General features: G+C 35.6%; 1 protein-coding gene across 5 annotated transcripts in view; it reads left to right on the forward strand.

Annotated features, from left to right (window-relative positions):
* The window catches only part of kn (EBF transcription factor knot), a 190,995-nt gene that overhangs the window by 35,215 nt on the left and 135,548 nt on the right, over positions 1-20,232 (forward strand). For all 5 annotated transcript variants that reach the window (XM_074177260.1, XM_074177263.1, XM_074177261.1 and 2 more), the window contains exon 5: positions 6,091-6,146. In XM_074177260.1, the coding sequence (XP_074033361.1) occupies positions 6,091-6,146 (56 nt within the window). The remainder of the gene's footprint in view (positions 1-6,090; positions 6,147-20,232) is intronic.

The raw sequence follows: 20,232 nt of genomic DNA on the forward strand, positions 1-20,232 counted from the left end.
ATACCAGCGTAGTCGGGTGATTTTTTATAACTAGAGTATTTCACCTGTTGCAATCTGAATTGATTTTTTGTCGTGTTTGGTAGCCATGAAAGTCGCTATTAAGCTCAAAGTTATTTTTATTCTTGTAAACATATGTTAATAGTTTATATAAATAAATAATATATATATATATATATATATATATATATATATATATATATATATATATATATATAAATAAATATAAATATAAATTAATAATTGCTTCTCGACAGAACTCACGATAGTCTAGTCTGAACATAGCACGGATTATTCTTTTTTGGGCCAGAAAAACTCTATTACTGAAAGTTGCTAGCCCATAGACAAAGATGTTGTAACTTATGGTCGAGTAGACAGTGGTTTCCTTTGTCAATTTATCAGTTCCAAGTTTGTTTATCTATAATTCAGTCTGACATTCAAAATTCAATTGTATTGGAGACTACATATTATCGAAATTTGTTGTTGTATGGAATTTCGTTTTATGAAAATCCAATCAATAGGCTGATGAAAATAGCTCGATCTGAATTTTAAGTGATGGATTTGCTCTCATGAATTACATTAGAACTATCCAATAATGGGTCTATATACGTGACGTTTGCAGAAGCACTCATTGCTCAACAATCTCACGTGCAGAAATAACGAACCCACAGACTGCTTGTAACATACATTTTTTCCTAGTGGTACTCAGTTGTTCAATGATGGAAGATTGAACAGTTCTGAGCAAACACGCGTCAGTTAGCACAATGATGAATTTCTGCGAATCTCCAGACAAAAACCGCTACGAAAAGAAATGTCTCAAATACGTCAGATACATAATAAGATGGGAGGATGTATAGATATGACGAGAAGCAGAGGTGGTCGTGAAGAAACCATCATTCCAGAAAAGTCGCACGTGCGATTCAAATATTTATCGCGAGAATAAATCAAACAACTCGGCCCATATTATGCCTTTTATGTCGCCTTACCGTTTACGCAATAATGAGAAACTACTCACATAGCATGAAGAGCGCTTGTAAATGCAATTAATTAATTAGTAAAGTCAATTGTCAATTACATCTATTGCCGGTTCGCAAACTCTTAGGATTGCCTTTTACATTCGGCAGGAAAAACTTTATTTACACTTTAGCGCAGTAAGGAGTAGCGCTTATAAGGAGCTGGTAGCCGCACGGCACGCTGAAAGAATTACAAATCGATCTACTAGACGTTGTTTTTAATTAGATAGATAATTAATCCGATCAGTCAATCAGATCAAGTGGAACAACAAGGGCTCAGTCGGTCGGAGACGCATTCCTGGTTCTACGGGAATATTTTCGAACGTTTGAAGTACTGATTTGGTGAATGAGGATGCGAGTGAATTCTCTGGATTGATATTCAATGGACAGGTCTCATTCATTATTCTCTGAACTGAAATACACAGAGCTTAGTAAATAGTTTAAATAAACGCCTTCAAAGCTTCTATTATTTAAGACCTTCCATACGCAAAAGTTTCGAGTAAGCTGTCTAAAACTCATCAAATCTCAATAAGTATCTCGTCAGGTTCGCCCGTAACAAATTCAAATCAAAAATAAACAAACGTAAAGCCTGCATAATTAGATAAATTCTGTCAAAAACAGTTCTATAGCTTTCTGGACGATGGGTTGACCTGTTGTTGAAAATTCAAGCGGGTTTCCCATTCAGTGTCGGTCCTCTTATTAATACGTCAAAGAATGTCAATTGGTAATGGACTTCCTTCTCCATAGTGAAGGTGATGGAAGGTTTTACCCTATATACCAAAAACACACTCACACGGAACATTATCTGAATGTCCACCATCAATCTACCAAGAGAGGAATCATCAAGACTCTAGATGATAGTGCTTTCGGTCTCTGTAATACAAAAAAAGATCTCAAGAAGGTTCTGGGCATCATCACAAAAAAGATCTTTAACGGAATGGTTATTCTAAAGTGATGGTGGAAGTGATTCTGGCTAGAAGACAGCAAGAGTCTCGCAAGGAAAAGAAGCCATCACAACCAGTGATTGCACTTCCCTAAGTCAGAGGATTGTCCGAAAGGATAGAAAGAATTGGATCCAAGTACAACATCAAACCTACCTGAAAACACTATCTGTAGCAGCCTCACCAAAACTAGACCACCAAACGCGGACTGTGATTTCAAGAATTGCATTTATCGGATACCGTGTCAGTGGGGCAATTCCTATATTCCTTAGAGTACGGCTGTGCCGAAAATCTAATTCGGTCTCCAGCAAGGCAGGCACAAAGTAAATGCTCTGCTGTTTCATCATTTTCCAAACAGAGGCGACACACACTGTCTTCCGGCAGTCCGAGTCTGTGCATATGATGATTCAAATGACAGTGACCTGTAAGAAGGCCTGTTAGACATCGTAGTTCATCCCTACATAGTCCAACAACTGTTTGGTATTAAGCTTCGAAGAGTGAATTAACGCCTTGCAGTGAGCCAATCCTGGAAGATTCTGTCAGAATTCCATTATTCTTCTTGCTGTTCAGGTGTTCAATGTTTGTTTGGCAAAGCCTGAAGTGATGCCAATGATATGTTCTGGTCCGATGAAGCTGCTTGCATCACTCTTCTTTGCAAAGGAGTCAGCATCCTTATTACCTTACAGACCAGTATGTCCAGGAATCCAGACCAGAGGCAATCTGTTCAGTCTTCCTATCAAGGAGAGTCGTTTTTAGCAATTTGCCACCAATTTAAAAATTGCTTGATAGGATCCATAAGCTTCCAACGCCGCTTGACTGTCCGAAAATATTTTCATTGGCTTGTGTATGAGATTGAATTCTTCCAATCTCTCCGCACACAATTCAATGGCGTTAATTTCCGCTTGAAATACAATCGCATAGATTCCTAAGCAGGTAGATATCTCTGTGCTGTGTCTGCGACTAAAAACACCTGCACCAGAACCGGAAGGTGTTTTTGATGTCCTGAAGTAACTTAGTTTGAATGTTTAGTTATATTTTTTCAATTTCACTGTGATGCAGGAGCAAATATCTGAATACGTGTCTATACGTGTATAGACACGCCTGAAGAAGCTACTGTATTGCGAAACAGGTGTTGCATTTTTGTGAAACTGTGGAAATATCATAATAAGGTGTTTATTGAATACGTTGTGGATTTTCAAGTATCGTCTGATATTTGAAAAAATCTGTTTTTCCGTTAACCAGCTATCGCACCCCTACGAACGACAACCCTTGTGGCGAGCTAAAGTTTAACGAGGTCTTACCTTTTAACGTGTGATTTCTAACATGGGTTGAACGACAGCAAGTGAAAATCGATCGTTCAGCCTGGGGCTTCAACCACCGACCAACACGACGATCAATTCGAGTGAGTGAACAAAGAACTCATGTCGAACCGACCGGCTATCGACCGACAAATAATATATAACATGTGGATAAAATTGTTCCAGAGTTTATTATTCCAAAGGACCAAAATAATGTTCATTATTTGACACGTAAGTTTAACAAACATGCTTGTATTGAATAGTTTCTATTAGTTCCACAGTACATTACAGCGTGTCACACGTCATTTGACTTGAAACACATAACTTTCAAATTGCTTCAAGACGCCTTACTGTCATTTCATATAAGTTTCGACCTCTGTCAGCCAATTTCAACCATTCCCGTCCCGGAAACCTACCATGTCTGTCGTATTATTAACTCTATTATTATGGCCCATTCCGAACTTCTACTACCGGTCGATGTCTGTTCTGAAGCATTAAAATTATACTGTCATACTTTATGATCTCGTATGTATACCTCGGTCAGGATATTTTGATGGGAAATTTGGGGTGACCCGGAAACGAGTTCATGTCGGAACTGATTGCATACCCTTCTCCAATATATATTTTTTCCAATGTCATCATCACCCTAATAAAAAGTATTGTTAGATATTACTGAGTACTGAGTAATAACACAATTAATGAATTTCAATTCATAATGAATAATTCATTATGATTCATTAATGTGCTGCAAATTCTTTGCAGAATCAAATTTTGAATAGCACCAGAAGTTAATAGATGTTCCATAATCATTTTAGAATGGCTTCGAGTCAAAGAACAAACCGGTGCAGGGTAAAAACTATTGAATGTTCATATTTGTAAAATGTATATGGATTAATATTTCTTCGACAAGTTCATGTTTATTGTAACAGATATTGAACGGGATTTCGAAATTCCGCGAATAGTTTTGCGAAAAGAGTAATATGATTGTATTCTAAATTTTTTTGTTTGAAGATGAATCTGTTTTCACCACAAGTTGTACCACCCCAAAAATGAAGAATATCCATTTCCGCTATCGATAGCTACTGACAATCAATGATATAAAGAAAAACGTTGATGTGGTACAATAAATTATTAGATCTTTTTCATTTCGGAGAAAATTTGAATGCAATAAGAGTAACACAATTTATAGTTTCATGAGACTCAATTTTATTCACAATGACACTTTTGTTCGATTTGTTGACTTGACTGTAAGCTTCATTATTATAATTGAATAAGAGTTAATTTGTTTATAATGACATTTCTGTTGGATTTGCTGACTTGTTTTATTAGGGATTTATGTTAGGATTTCACGTGATGTTATGAATGATACCATAAATTATCATTGAAACTCCTAATTTGCTGTTAAGAAATTCGGTTCCTCAATCGGGAAGTAGGTTTTTCTTCCGAAGGCACCAACTTTCCTGGTCGCCAATAGAAAAATCAAAAGCTATATAGCACGTAACGTCAACATAAAAAGGGGGAATCTTTGAACATCATCTTCATTAGAAAACTACCTATAATCCTCAAATGCTGTTGGGTTTCAACACTCTTATAATTATGTTTCCATCGCCTCGATGAAACGTATTTCCTCATTCGCAAAAGTAATTCAAGCGTTCCTACATACACTTTCAAATTCATTAATTTTTATTGATGGCTGGAAATATCTCCACTACCTTTAAAAAACAGGTCCAAGTGTATTTGGCACATAAAATAATCATTTCAGGTATTTGTAACTTTTGTGTCCATGGTTCTGATAAAGTTAACAATTATATTAAGATCAATATGCAAAGGAGTAAAAACCTCTTGCATGATAATTGAAAAAATATTATTTGTTCAAGGTACTTCGAGAAAATTTTTTATGTTACCTATATTTCTTAACAATGATATTCTTTGGTTACTCTTTTTTTAAGGACAAAACACAAGCACTACAGGAAACTCTTTGAGGCGCTCTAAGAGCTGTGCCTGAATCGCTGAAGATTAAATTAATTTGGAAAAACGTATTCAGGAAGTTCATTCCACATAAACGCAATCCCTCAAATGAAAAAGTTCTTGAATAGTGAAGTTCGAGGTGTACAGAGTTGGTCCTCAAAACGATGAGCAGCCACAGACCGTTGCGTATTTCTGATATGTACCGCTCTTGGTGGAATCAAATGTGCCAAGTTACTCAAACACCTTCCGTGAAAGTATCTATAAAAGAGATTTTCCGGATTATCAAGGTTGCAAGTGAGTTTCGTGTCTCCAATCAGGCGGATGGCTCTTTCCTGGATGGAATCCATAGCTTCAGGATATGCTGATGGGCGGAGCTCCATGCATGTGAACAATACTCCAAAGAATGTCTGATCTCAGCTTCATAAAATAACAAAAGTTAGTTTTTGAAGTGTAAGTTTATAGTTTTCTGGTCGGAACAGTGTTTCAAGCTTTTCAAAAGCAGCCTTTGCAATTCCAGCGACATGATTGTGCCAAGACATATTGGTGTCCATTCAAACCCACCAATAAACTTATCGAAGAAGAAAGCGGAATTATCTGACCTGACATTATTATATCCGGATCGTAGACATTTATCTACTGTGCAAAAAATGGCAACACTTTGTATAATCCCCTTGGAGTTTTATAAATATACTCTGAGTTCAGGTCATGATGTTGTTCATAGTTGAAAAGTGGTATCTCTTGACTGAAAAAAGGACATTCTAATCAGTGTGACAATCATCTAGAAGACCTGTAAATGAAAAATCATAGCATAGCTTTCAAACTTCCTTATACTCATGCTGAAATGTACCAAAATGATTACGATTTTTTTTTCAGGTGTGCGACAAGAACAGGACATCTACGTGAGACTCATCGACTCCGTAACGAAACAAGTAAGTCACTCCTCTGTCACTCACTCCACCTTAGTGTTATTAAGAGATTAATCATATCTCAAAATAACTTAAAAAACAGTTTTTCACCAAAATAACAAGAATATCGTCGTTGGATAACCCTACAATCTACTCGAGTCAGCAAATGAGAAAAATGACGAAATTAAAACAAAATTAGATATCCTCTTCACCTTAATGAACAAAAAATATCGTATAACCCCTGTATAAATTTTTTGAAACAGAACCACATGGAATAAACTTGCACAGTTCCTCTGCAAACATCATTTAAATAGACTGCTTTTGAAATTGGTTAAGAAAACATAAGGAATTCTTTGTAAAAACATTAGAAATTAAACGACAAAGCACAACTAATGGAATTACGGTTGGGAAAAGGTCGGGCAAATGAGAGCAAATAGAATTAGCACCCAATGTGTTGTCCTACCACTTGAAGAGCATCTACACGCTCAGAATGAAGCAGAGTGCTAGATAAATGAGAGAGAACGAATGACGTGAATACGATAATGTAAGAATATCATGGAAAGGTGATTATTTGAATTCACAGTTTGAACTTATTGTTTTATAAAGCAGCAGTTACAATAAAACCATCAAACTGTGGGAAATGTTCAAAAAAATATGACTTCATGCACAATATCACTGCTACCTCACTGAATCAGTAGAAAACATTAGGATTTTTTAAATTCAAGATAAGTCCTGACGACATGGTATTGATTTTTTTTTATTCTGCTCTCGTGAACTGTCTGACATGTCCATTCCTTACAAATCTCTGAAAAAGACGGCCCCAACCTCAGGCTTTCGTCCCAACATTTTTCAATATCATCCATTCCAACAACGTTGTTTTCTGTACTGGTGTGCAGAATGTGGATGTTTGTTGTTATATTCTTTAGAACATAATTCAGTCACGTGTTTTGATCACCAAGTAATCATCTTCAAGAAGAACACTTAGGCTGTTGATAAACTGTTTGCCTCCTATCATCCAGTGCCCCACATTTGCGTAAAACATGACAAGCTGTCGCTGTCACTTTGTTGCATCGCATGCAGTTGAGCTCTTCTTTATACAACCTATATTGATCAGATATCTGATTATTGAACAGTGAACAGTGAATAGTTATGTGATTATTTCGAGCTGATTTCTTTTCAATTCTCTTCTCCTACGATCCCTGGTTCTGTACCAAAGGTTTCAGTACCTCATAGCTGTTTCAGGGCCTACATATGGAGCTGATATGGCATCCGTGTCCGGCACACTTATCAGATTTTTTTTTACAGTTCTGCAGCACGAACTTTAAGAACCAATGGTGGAATACTTTCAATTTCAGTCCCTAGTTTCAGGAAAAATAATTTTTGGCCTCAGCCTATCTATGAGCGCTACTTATGGAGATTCATTTCCTTGATAATTCAGGGTTGATCAGGCAGCTAGAGAAATTTATGTCTTTTTCGAAGGTGGCAAAAAGGTGGAAAAGGCTGAATATGAAGTTGTAAATGACTATCTTCACAAAGAACCAGAATTAATGTGATTTCTTTGGAGATATAATTATTACAGATTCTATAGTATCTATAGTATGATAAATGGCAATTAGGCCCATTTTGTACTTTTATATAACATTTTTTTAGTTTTGGGTGGGGAATTGAGGAAGTAACGATAAAAGACTTGCTATTCGGAGACGACAGCTTTTGCATTTTCTTGGTTGAGCTAGAATATTCATGTGAAGTGTGACTCTGTTCATAGGCTTGAAGTGCCCCGAAATAGGAAGAGAGAGAGAGAATATACCTTGAGTTTTTTTATATAGATTTATATGTGAAAATGGGTGCTTAGAATCAACACACCAAGTTGGCGGGTTATAATCCTCTCACAATATATCTACCCCTACCAGAATATTCCGATTCAAAATCTGGAATGAAAAATAGAATGAATATCGATTAAATTTGAATCGTGGAGTTCTAGTAATTTGAGTGTGATGATGATGGAATAGAAATTGACACTATTAATAACAATCACACATTTTTCGTGCTTCTAAGAACATTAGTGAAATGTTTCAAGTACATGATTATTTCAGTCTTTAACTGAACATTTTATTATAGTTATTTTTATCTCTAATATCTCGTTGACGCACGGTAATTCAGAATGTATTAGCGAATATTAAATAAATGTCGGCAATTTATTAGACGGTTGTTAAAAATTGCCTGCTAACAAAATCAGGTTCAACAATTTATACAGAAGTCAAGTTGATGGAGTGAAAAGGGGAAAGTTTAACGCGTTTATGTTCTTAAATTTAATTTTAGTCAATCATCTAACTTCAAGACGGTTTGAGGTGGAATTTAATTTCGCGCTCGCCGAATTTGTAGCGAGAGAGACATATTTCAGCGCGACGAGTGGTGAGAGATAGAATCTACTAGATATTGTTTGCAAAGTATGGAGAAGTTTTGGTATCTCGACTTCATGTCATCTCACATTTCAATTAGTACAGTGCAGCGTTTCGAGATGATGAAAGATTTAGTATTATTGAGTGCTCATTTTCGACGTGTGTCGACAAAAGTGAAGTGTATCAATCCTACCTCAGAATCCCAAAATACTACAAATGTCAGTGAATGATTCTGTTTTCAATTCGATTCGAAAAGTTTGACCAGTCTGAAATTTGAGAACTATTTTACAAATGTTTCTCAGTGTTTTTTGCGTGAATGTCAGTAGAGAATCTGCTGAAGTGCAATAAAAGGCAAACTGAAGAGTTCACTCTCAGCCAGAAACTTGTCGTATTCACCGATATACCTCCTATTCATAATCAAGGCGAAAGTTTTGGAGTGAATTTTTGATTTTTGAAAACGGATAAAGATTGGTTTCTCATTGATGAAAGCAAAGTATAGAATATTTTTCAATTGATTATTCAATTTGTAAGCAAAATGTATGAATAGTATTTTCACAAGTTACTGAGTAATTGGATTCTTCAGTGGTTTATATTACGTAGTGAACTTTTCAGTTTGCCCTTCATTAAACTTCAGCAGATTCTCTATTAATTAGGCTTTGTTTATTTTTCCAGATTGAGAAAAGTTATACATAGTTTGTACAGAAAATCAGGTGAAATTGAAATTTTCTCAATAAATATTCATTTATTCATTAATTTCTATTCTATCCCCTCAAAGTAGTAGCCCTCAGCCTTTGTTCAATCCTTGATGCAGTTCCGATATCCACTTTTCGGTATGTCCTTGAGTTCTCTAAGCGATTTGGTTTTTATCTCCTCAATCGTCGCAAAACGCCTTCTTTTCATAGACCTCTTCAATATTGGGAACAGGAAAAAGTCGCAGGGGGGCAAATTTGGTGAATACGGTGGCTGAAGATGAATATTGTGTTGTTTTTCGCCAAAAAATCACGAACAAGTATTGACGAGTGAGCATTATCGTGATGCGAAAGCCATGAATTGCTTTTCCACAATACCGGAAGTTTTCTTCGTATTGCTTCGCGCAAACAGCGCATAACTTCAAAATAATACTCCTTATTGATCGTTCGACTATGTGGCAAGCACACCTGATGCAGTATGCCAAGGAATTCGAAGAAAACAGTGAGCAAAACCTTGAACTTGATCGAACTTGTCTTGGCTCTTCTGAGCTCTTCTATTGGGATGATTGGTTTCGATGTAATTGCCATATATCTATGACACCCCACCAGTTATGACATTTTTTTATAACAAATTTCTTCACATTAGTCGGTTGTTGATGTGCTGAAGCGTCCAAGTGAGCCTCGTCATTCACATCTCTCGACCTTCTGTGAAAAACGTGTACCACCTATAAACCGTTTTCTGACTCAGAGTACAATCGCCGTATGCCACTGTCAACATTCTGGAGGTTCTGGAGCATTTATTTAAACTTTTCACACAAAATTTGATACAAATTCTTCAATTCCTTTTTTTGATAGCAGGAAATCACCGAACACGCAAAACACCTCTAACTTTTACGCCTATCACCAACAAACTGAAGATGCTAAACAGTTGAAACTGTGAACATATGTTCGAAACTAGTGTATCAACATAAAAAAATCGCTAGTCGAATGTACTTAACCCGCGAAATTTGAACAGTCACTTAATTTTTTGAACAGTCCATGCACATACACTCAAAAACAGCAAGAAACATTGATTCCTCCAAAAAAGAAGTGTTTCAAAGAATGTATATTTCAAATCTTTCTCACTAATCTGAATAAATTTAATTTTTGATTTGGCGTCATGTCCTAATGCTTCTTGCCTTTCTATATGAAAATTTTTATTCATCGCGCAATGAGACTATCCGTGGAAAATAAACTCTGTTTCAGTGTCATATCATCAAATTACAGAAATTTCTTTATTTCTACAACAGAAAGTGTTATATTTATAATAACTTCAATAAATTCAAGCAGCATTCCTGCTACTTCGTACTGAAGCGCAGAAGAGCCACATATTTTTATTATTTGTTTCTTGGAAGTTACGACTTTAAATCTCGAAATCTCGACTTTCATCTCGAAATTTCGACTTTAATCTGAAAATTTCGACTTTTATCTCGAAATTTCGAGTTCAAAGTCGAAATTTCGAGATTAAAGTCGAAATTTCGAGAATAAAGTCGAAAGTACGAGATTAAAGTTGGAATTTCGAGATAAAAGACATAATTTTGAAATTAAAGTCGAAATTTCGAGATAAAAGTCGAAATTTCGAAATTCAAAGTCGTAATTTCCAAGAAACAAATAATAAAAATATGAGACCCTACTGCGCTTCCTTAACTTCGTTACTTTCAATCAATACAAATATTTGAATAACTAACACTTTTTCCTTTTACAACCTAAACCTCCTTCTAGACGACATGATATTTTTCAAGCAGTTCCATTATTTGAATTTTTATTCAAAAACTCTGAAAAAATGATTGATAAGTCAATATGACATATATTGTTCAAAGAGATCAGTTTCTCAAAAGATTTCACTTTCTGGAATCCAGAATGATTTGTTAAAAAATCAAGAATACAAAAAATACGGGTTCGTATTGAAAATTTCAAAGTTAAGTTTGGCCCAGATTGGACAACACCCTGTATCAAAATTCTATGAACAAAATCCGATTGCAAATTCTAAATTTAATCTGTGAACAGATTTGTATTATCTCTGTAAACAAAAAAGCGGAATATAAGTTTTTTGAAAATGTTGTTTCACCTCCGGAACCTAAAATCAGGATTTGATTTTTCTATATTATTTGATAATACCCGAAAACATGTAATCTTATCACCAGCTCTCTATCGTTCTACGTTTACGAGATCTCCGCGCATATAAACTTGAACATGATTTGCTTTGTATAGAAGAGTACACATTTTCTCTTTCTATAATTTTTTCTTGCTTTCAAGTACCGTTGAATTAAGATTTTTTTGTTTGAAAGTTGATTGTAAATGTAAAACCTTATGAAAAACGATTCTAAAAAATATGCACTCTAATTGTTACTTCAGAAGAAAAATGAAACCTCAGCCCCTGTACACCTACGCACTTCAAAGCCCGAGCCCATTATACAAAAAATACTCATGATAAACACATTATACAACATGTGGCCTCTGGGGGCGTTTGGTAACAATATCCACCGCCTGCTTGGTGATTTTATCGTTAAGACGCGATCGCGTACACGTGACTGCCACGCGACCGCCGGAATGATTGCGACCAACAGAGGAAATGGCCATTTTCCTATATACATTCTCATTAGTTGCTTATCAAAAATTGTTTAGCCGATCTGCAAACACGGGGAACAGGGTCGAACTTCCCCCAACAGAATTTCTAGGTTAGTACGAAAACATTTCGGCACTGTTTTTGTGTTCCACAGCTGGTTGATTCGGAAAAAACCTATTTTGAATGTATGTATATAGGGTCTTCCAACAGGGACTTTCGATAATGGATAACAGCCATCTTGTGGAAGCGACGTCTGTCAAATTCGCGCTTTGCTCATTTCAGTGTCACCATAATCGTCCTACCGAGAGGACTATTCGCAATATGGAAGATGAATTTTAGTCCACTGGTACAGTAAACGATTGACCAACACCCATTCGTCGATCTGCCGAAAACTTCGCCGCTATCTGTGAGAATGTGCAGAAAAATCCGAGGCAGTCGATTTCGCAACGCTCACAAGAACTCAGCTTTTCGCAGACCACAACTAGGCGAATTTTGTGTCCTGTCTTGGGCCTGCACCCGTACATAATTCAACATGCCCAGGAACTGAAGGTAAACGACCATAGATAACGACGTATTCGCTGAATGAGATCTGAAGCAATAGGCAACTGTCCTTGAATTTCATCGGAAAATTATCTTCAGGGATGAGGCCCATTTCTGGATAAATGGGTACGTGAACAAGGAAAATTGTCGAAATTGGGACGATAACAGTCCACATGAGATCCAAGAGCATCCAATGCATTCCAAAAAAGTTACTGTTTAGTGAAGATTTTCGAGAACGACGTTAGCCACACCATCACAGTCAATAGCAAGCACTATAGGTAGATGACTTTGAACTTCTTTTGGCCTGAATTGGATGATCTAGACACCAAAGATATGTGGTTTCAACAGGACGGCGCTACGTGCCACACACGTCATGCACAAGCGATTTGATGGCATGGTCAATTCACGTGGAGGTGATGTGAACTGGCCATCGAGATCGTTTGATTTGACCCCTTTGGACTTGTGGGGTTTTCTCAAGTCGCAGGTGTAGTCCTCAAAGCCAAATAACCCATTCCATCGGTCAAATTCTGCCTAATTCATGCTCCAGAATCATGGAAAATTGGACGTTTCGGATGCGCTCAACCCAGAGAAGCCGCAGCGAAATTTGAACGATGTTATATTCTACATATAATGGCATCAATAGGTCTTTCAAATGAATGAAAAATTTTGATGATATATCACACACATTGTTTTATTTGAATTTGAAGATGGGAAGCGCTCAGTGAAGTGCCCTATAAAACCCAAAAGTAATGTCTTTGCGGAGTTGAGGAATTCAGCACGTGTCGCAGACCAAATTAAACTAGATATGGTTTGAAGAGTAATCCTAAGGGTCCAAATTCCATCTTCCATCACTAAATTTTTCTGTATGAACCTGTTTGTTATGTTTGGATTTCCTAAGTACCTAATTTCAGACTGATTATCAACTTCATACAGATGTTTTTCCAAAATTTCTTTTGATGTTGTCACTATTAAAAGTAGATGCAGCTTCAGTTCCTTCCTAATTCTTCGCACAATCCATCTGGTGTATGATCTTTCAACTCACTACGTCATATACTGAGTAATTTGTCACTTTGGCAGACTTGTTGAACTATTTCAATATCCTGAACATTTCTTGCATCCTATGATGGACCCCGTGCGGCAGTCGATGTCAAAATAATAATAATAATAATAATAATTAAATAGAACTGGCCGATACTTGATGCAAATCCATATTAAAAAACTATTGTATGATTTTCACTATGAAGGGTTTCACAAAAACCGTGACATGTGTTTCGCTATACAATAGTTTTCTCAAGCATAACTCAAGCTAACTCAAGCATAGCTTGACAAAGCTATTGCATAGCGAAACACGTGTCGCGGTGTGTGAAAATTATACAATAAACTGAATTGACTAGTTTTTTTTATAATAATAATATTTATTTGTAGTTCCTTATTACATATAAATACAATAATTATTCAATCTATAAAAATAATAAAAAAACTACAAATGAGGCTAGAAACAACATGTACCGGAAGGTTACTGTTGATCTTAGTTCTAGCCTTGAAGAAAAGAAAACTAAACTAGAGAAAAAAACAAAGGAAAAAGAAGATAAAAAAAAAGAGAGAAAAAAAAAGGAAGGAGTGAGAGGGAAGAGGGAGAGAAAACATGTTAAATGTTATTACTGAAAATTTTTCAGAAGTATAAAATCTATGAAATCAATGGCTTTCTGATTGAGCAGCGATGAGATATTTTTTATAACAGCACTTGAATAAAAAAACTTCACTAACTTTATATTCTTGCGGAATATTATTATAGAAACTATATATATTATAACTGAAGGATCTATCGAGTGCTTCGATGGAGAGGAGGATGAAGTAACACTTTTAACGTTTGTTTGAAGATGATCACTTGGTGATCGAAACACATGTCGAGGTGTTAAAAATAACGATTTGGTGTTGGGAAAGAACTCCAGTAATATTCAATACCCTATATATACCTAAGACATGATTTTTGACCTCTTTCAATTCTAAAAATGTCTTTTTTATCTTGGCATGAACCATACATAACATTAAATATGCAAAATGACTCTACACAAGCGCATTCGGTAATTTTATTTCCAAACTTATTGATAATAAATGACGATAAGGATAAAGCATTTTCGAACTCATGTAACTTCTTTGAACACATTTTGTGACATGTTTTGTCAACCTCAAATTCACGTCCATTTCGATACTTAAATTTGACTTTTCAATGGATTGCCAAAAGAATCCTCATCGTCAAATACTGAGTTTTCCGATTCCATATTGACATGAACGAACCTGGCCTACAATTTTCCAAATACGGTCCTGCTTATTTCTTTCCTATCAAGAATAGTTTGGCTGATCAGCAAATACACGGTTAGGTCAACTTATGTCTAGAATGTCTAGATAAAACTAGATTATCCTATGAAAAATTATTTTTTAATGCGTGGGCATATAAGTCTGAATATTTGCTACAGTGTTTGCTTCGGCTTCGGGTAACGGTTTAATCAGTCCGGAAAAGTAAACAAAGTTCCTTGCATGTTTGCACTGTTTGCAGACACATGTCGGTTTCACGTTCCACATTTATGTGCTCTGTGATTTATATCGTCAATATCGCTGAAATATTGTGTCAAATAGTTCTGAGCATATTTCACAAAATCTGGGATTCAAAATAGTATCCTTGATTAAAAATAGATCATGTGAAGGATTTGAAAACCTCACAAGATTAATCTATCAAACACATTTTTTCCACATCACAACTAAAAACAATGTTTCGACACGCGTTTTGCTACCTAAGCTAGCATCATCAGGAAATGACTAAAATTCTAGTTTTACTCAGTACTTTTATTCTGGTGTGGAAAAACTGTTTTAAATGGATCATTTCTGTCAATAAACTCATAATGATGATTCAATCCATCTCAATATTTATGTCGATAATGGTTTCTGATCGAGTTTTCAGTTTGCATCATAATAAAATTATCAAATTTTTAGAAAGGAAGATTTTTCAGAAATGGAATATTTTGACAAATTGAGAGAAAACAGCACCACCTCAGCCCCACAATTGAAGGTGCGGTGGAAGTTTGTATCAATCAGAAATGTTTTCGACTTGATTGTGTAATTTTTTTATGATTTTTTGTTATAATTAGGGAATGATAGTATTTTTTTCAATTTTTATCTGTCAAATCGGTACCATCATGGTTTGCAGGATCACTTAATCTTACACCACTAGATTTTGTTGTACTGTGTACAGGCAAAGAAAACCTTGTTGCTGTAGAAGAAATCTAAGTAATTCCAAACATGCTACAGGAACTTTATTTGTTAAATTATAAAACAACGCTCCGGGGCGACTTCATTGATTCCAGTGGCGCATTTGCTTTTTCAGTTGCAGGGAAACCTGGAAAAACCGGAAAAACCTGCAGCACCATATCATTGAAGAACTAGTTCTGCCAAAGTCCTCTCTCATAAAACAAAATGCAGGGTGTCTCCAGAGGCTCTAATAAACTCAATACATCGCCGGAACACATCGTGACACGACTATCGTCAAACTTAAACCAGTCCGTTTGGTCTTTAACCAACGCCAGAATCACAGTGAACAATGACTGCATGAATATTATAATAGTGGTGTGGTAGATTTCGAACCTTCGAAAAAGTTTGGTACTTCCGTCAGAGGTTGAGTCTTGTTTGAAAATCGTCAGTGTTATTATTAGATTGACTGATGCCTCAGCTATACTTGTTTTCTTAAAACAGCCGGTTAGTTTGGCGAATGTTTGGCAATACAATCGATCATCATCTGTTAAAAATTCTATTTTCAGATGATTTAACAATAAGCTTTGCTTATACTGGTTATTAATCATATTAGGAAACGCTAGATGAAGTTTTAGAAATTCAAATACGTTCTCGCTACCTCTCGAAGATTTACTACAAAGATTTACAAATACAAGACAAGATATACTGTATGGAATCATTCAATCCAGAGCGGTCATGAGTATTGATTCTGCTATTGTTTTGCCCACGAAGAGTATTCAACAAGGACCCCAAGAATTCAGAACAATCCTCTTGTTGTCCTAACGAGTATCTAGTGGACATCAAAGACTCTAGGAAATTGGTAGGAGGGAAAGATGATACATTCTTACGAAACTGCAGCTGCATGAACAGGTGTTTGAGTTTGGTGAATAATGTCAGAATAAAAATGAGGAAATATATGAGGTTGACATTCAGAACAAAGACACTATTTTTAATATTTTTGAAGTTTTTGATTCATTTTGAATTTTTGAATTGTGAAACACATGATTTATCCTTCTTATAATTTTCTCAATCAATTTGGATAGCATAGCTATCGCTTTTTGATAGAGACTCTACTAGAAATATCAAATAAATATATCAATCATCATGGAAATATCGTCTTTTTCGAAAATGAAAAAAAAAATTGTCATTTTTGATTATGATATCAACATAAAATCCAGGTCAGCTACCCCTATAGTGAGCTTCAGGCTATGAAATGAATTACATGTTTCTGTTTTATAGTTGTATTTCATGAAATCATATGATATCTGGAAACTCATAAAAAAATATGTAATACTAGTCATATGTACATAGTAAGCGCAGCGTTATAGAACAGTGCTTTCAAAAATTGGTCTACAGCGCCATCTAGTGGCGAGTTACAGAAAAATTGTTAGACTAAAAACATGTCAAGTTTCATCACGATCGGTTGAGCGATGTAGAAGTTTATCACTTACCAACCAACCCACCAACCAACAAACATTCATTTTTATATATTAGATTTCAGAAGTTCTGAAAAAATTCTTATATGAAAAAATCTCCAGATCTTCTGAAATATGTTCAATCTGATGAAAAATATGAATCACAAAACGTTATTGGATTCTGAAAGATATTCCCTTGTATTCACTTTCCAATCATTTTCAGAAGACCAAAAGTTGTACGTAATTTTGTCTTTACCATTTTGATGAAATGAATAATAATTGTCCTGGTTTTGTTGAAGAACATCAAAATATCTCATATTTGATCAAACTCCAAGGTAAATAACAAATAGAATTTTCTTCAATATTTTAGTTTGTAGCTAAACCATCCATATCGTACAGTGAAAAAAACAAACGCCTTTCACTAGAGTAATTACTAAATTCAAATGATTCTAACCGAAGCAAAAATCAACTCTTTTATCACATGATCTTTTTATTTTTTAGGAGAACAAGAAAACCAAAGATTTTATAAAGTTCTCGGAAAATTGTCAGTATTACCAAATAAAAACAAATAAGGAAGTATTATGAGGATATAATCCTTATGAAAACGGTAGTTTAGTTCTATCTTTGTTCCGGATTTCATCTGAACGTTCCAAGTTCATCACTGTATATATAACACAGAAGGGTAAAATCGCATAAATAATAATGATGGCACAAAATAGAGCAAATTACCTCCCTAAACCTCGGATTAATCCAGACACCTGCCTCCACCTTGTCCTAAATTAGTCCTGTCCTAATAAATCCCCGATAATTGGGTACATGGTACTATATAAACAATAAGTTTCTCATTTCTATACATATGAATTGCCTAGTTGATGCTTTATGAACGACTTTGGCTCAGATTGTTGGATGTGATATAGAGTTTCTTAAAATTAGGTTGAAAGTAATTCCCTGCAAAAATACGACATGTAAAATAGTTTGTTCAGTTTTGATTCCAATCAGTTATTCAATTCATATCAAACATTTATACTTTTTTATCTTGGAAAGAGAATGTTACAAGTACTATAAATACATTTACCAAGCATTCCCAACCAGTAATAATACAATATAAAAAGCAGTGAAAACTAAACATCAAAGAAAGTCGGAATTATTATAGTTTAAAAAACACGCTTTTAAAGAAAATCGAACTAAAAAGTTGAAAAAAAATTTTTTAATAAGCTCAAAACAATAACGAACGAAAAATACTAGTATTATTGTGAAAAAATCGCTGAGCGCTTGATATACAAAAAATATGGCACAAAGCGCCCACCCATTTTTTACAATAATACTAGTATTTTTCGTTCGTTATTTTGAGCTTATTAAAAAAATAATATTTTCAACTTTTTAGTTCGATGTTCTTTAAAAGCGTCTTTTTTAGTTTTTTGAACTATATTTATTTTTCATTTTTTGTTTCGTATGCTATAAAAGCATGTTTTTTAGTCTTTTTAAACTATATTCATTTTATCTAAACTTCGGGATCAATCAGCCGTATATTGTTTAGAAAGTTGACTATTGATGTTTTCCGATTCCGGAGAGGGAGCCTGAAAATCAGCTACCAAGCCCAAGGCAGCAGGCGCACAAAGGAGAGTTACAAATAAAGCAGCAGAAATGCATGTAAAGTGAGTTCGAATTATATCAAGGAGGTTACGTACAGCGCCATCTGCCCGCGAATAGATCAAGCAATGATGTCGATATATCAAAGAGTTACGTACACCGCCATTCGCCCGCGAATAGATCAAGCAATGATGTCGATATATCAAGGAGGTTATGTGGTTATGTACAGCGCCATCTGCCCGCGAATAGATCAGGCAATAATATCGATAATTCTGTCAAATACAGATCTCGAGCTTGAGAGTTACAAAGAAAGTGACATACATACAGGTGAAACTGATATAAAGCATGTGAAAAGGGAGAACATCCTAGCGGGTGAAGAGATTTCAGCAGAGAAATATTGGCATCAAACTAGCGATCCGCCTCGACTTCGCAGACACAGAAGACAACTAGAGAACTTCGCCCGTTACCTGATTACCTCTGATAATGACTTCCGCAGTCGTACATGAACACCTACAGACTACGGTTAACAAATCTTACAAATAGCTTGGACAGTTAGCAGAAACATTCAACGTACAAGATCTGCAGTGTCTTGTGATAGAACACATTTCTGTTCTGTTCTGTTTTTTCCGTTAACCAACTGTCACACCCCTACGACCGACATCTCTCAGAAGTCGAAACTTGTGCGAGCTAAGAATTAACGAGGGCTTACCTTTCAATGTGTGATTCCTAGCACGGGTTGGTCGTTAGGAAGTGAAAAATCGATCGTTCGGCCTTGCGGTTCGAACTACCGGCTCACACAGCGGTTGATTGAGTGAGTGAAGCAAACCACCCACGTCAACCCAACCGGCTACCGTCTGTAGCTATATATTTGAAAGTAGTTATTGCATGTCTAGAGATCATACATTTTTCATAATTTTTTTTTATTATTTGAAATGTAAACCAATAATAAGACATGTTTCTAGATGAAAACTGGACGGGTTGTCTGTGAAACAAACTGTGTGAGTCTCCAGGTGAAAATATTACCAAGTCGTCTGCCATTCTCCTCCACATCTTGGCCGGTTGGACGACACCAGCCAATTGGGTCAATATTTTATTCGTATTAGACTGTGTATCTGCTGTTCATCAAAAAAATGGTAGTTGTTGTAGTTGAGCAATGTGTCAACATGACATTTAAAGTAAAACTCAGTGAATTCAAAATAGAGACCTTTTCTTCCTTACAACAACTGCATGGAAATGAATGGTTGCCACGTACCCAGGTGTTATACAGGTGTTATAAATGTTACAAAAAAGAGATAAGAGAGTACAACGAAGATCATCCATGCTCATGGTATCTTTCTACTTCGAAAATTGATGAAAACATCGAGAAAATAGAATCATCAAGGTCGTTAGCCACTTTCCGTGAACGATTGAGAAAGGACGTACAGAGTTCTGGAAAAATGAGTTGTGCATCCAGAAAAAGGATGGTGTAGGGGAGTATATTGAAGAGGACAAAGGACAAATTGTGAAGGAAAAAATAAAAAGGGACAGAAAAACCCCGACATTTTCAACCACACTTCGTGAGTAGTGTCCGAATCTTGTTAATTTTAC

This window comes from Leptinotarsa decemlineata, unplaced genomic scaffold (genome assembly GCF_025532065.1).
Source record: "Leptinotarsa decemlineata unplaced genomic scaffold, Ldec_3_MD MMD2_tig00002974_RagTag_RagTag, whole genome shotgun sequence".
Lineage (NCBI taxonomy): Eukaryota > Metazoa > Arthropoda > Insecta > Coleoptera > Chrysomelidae > Leptinotarsa > Leptinotarsa decemlineata.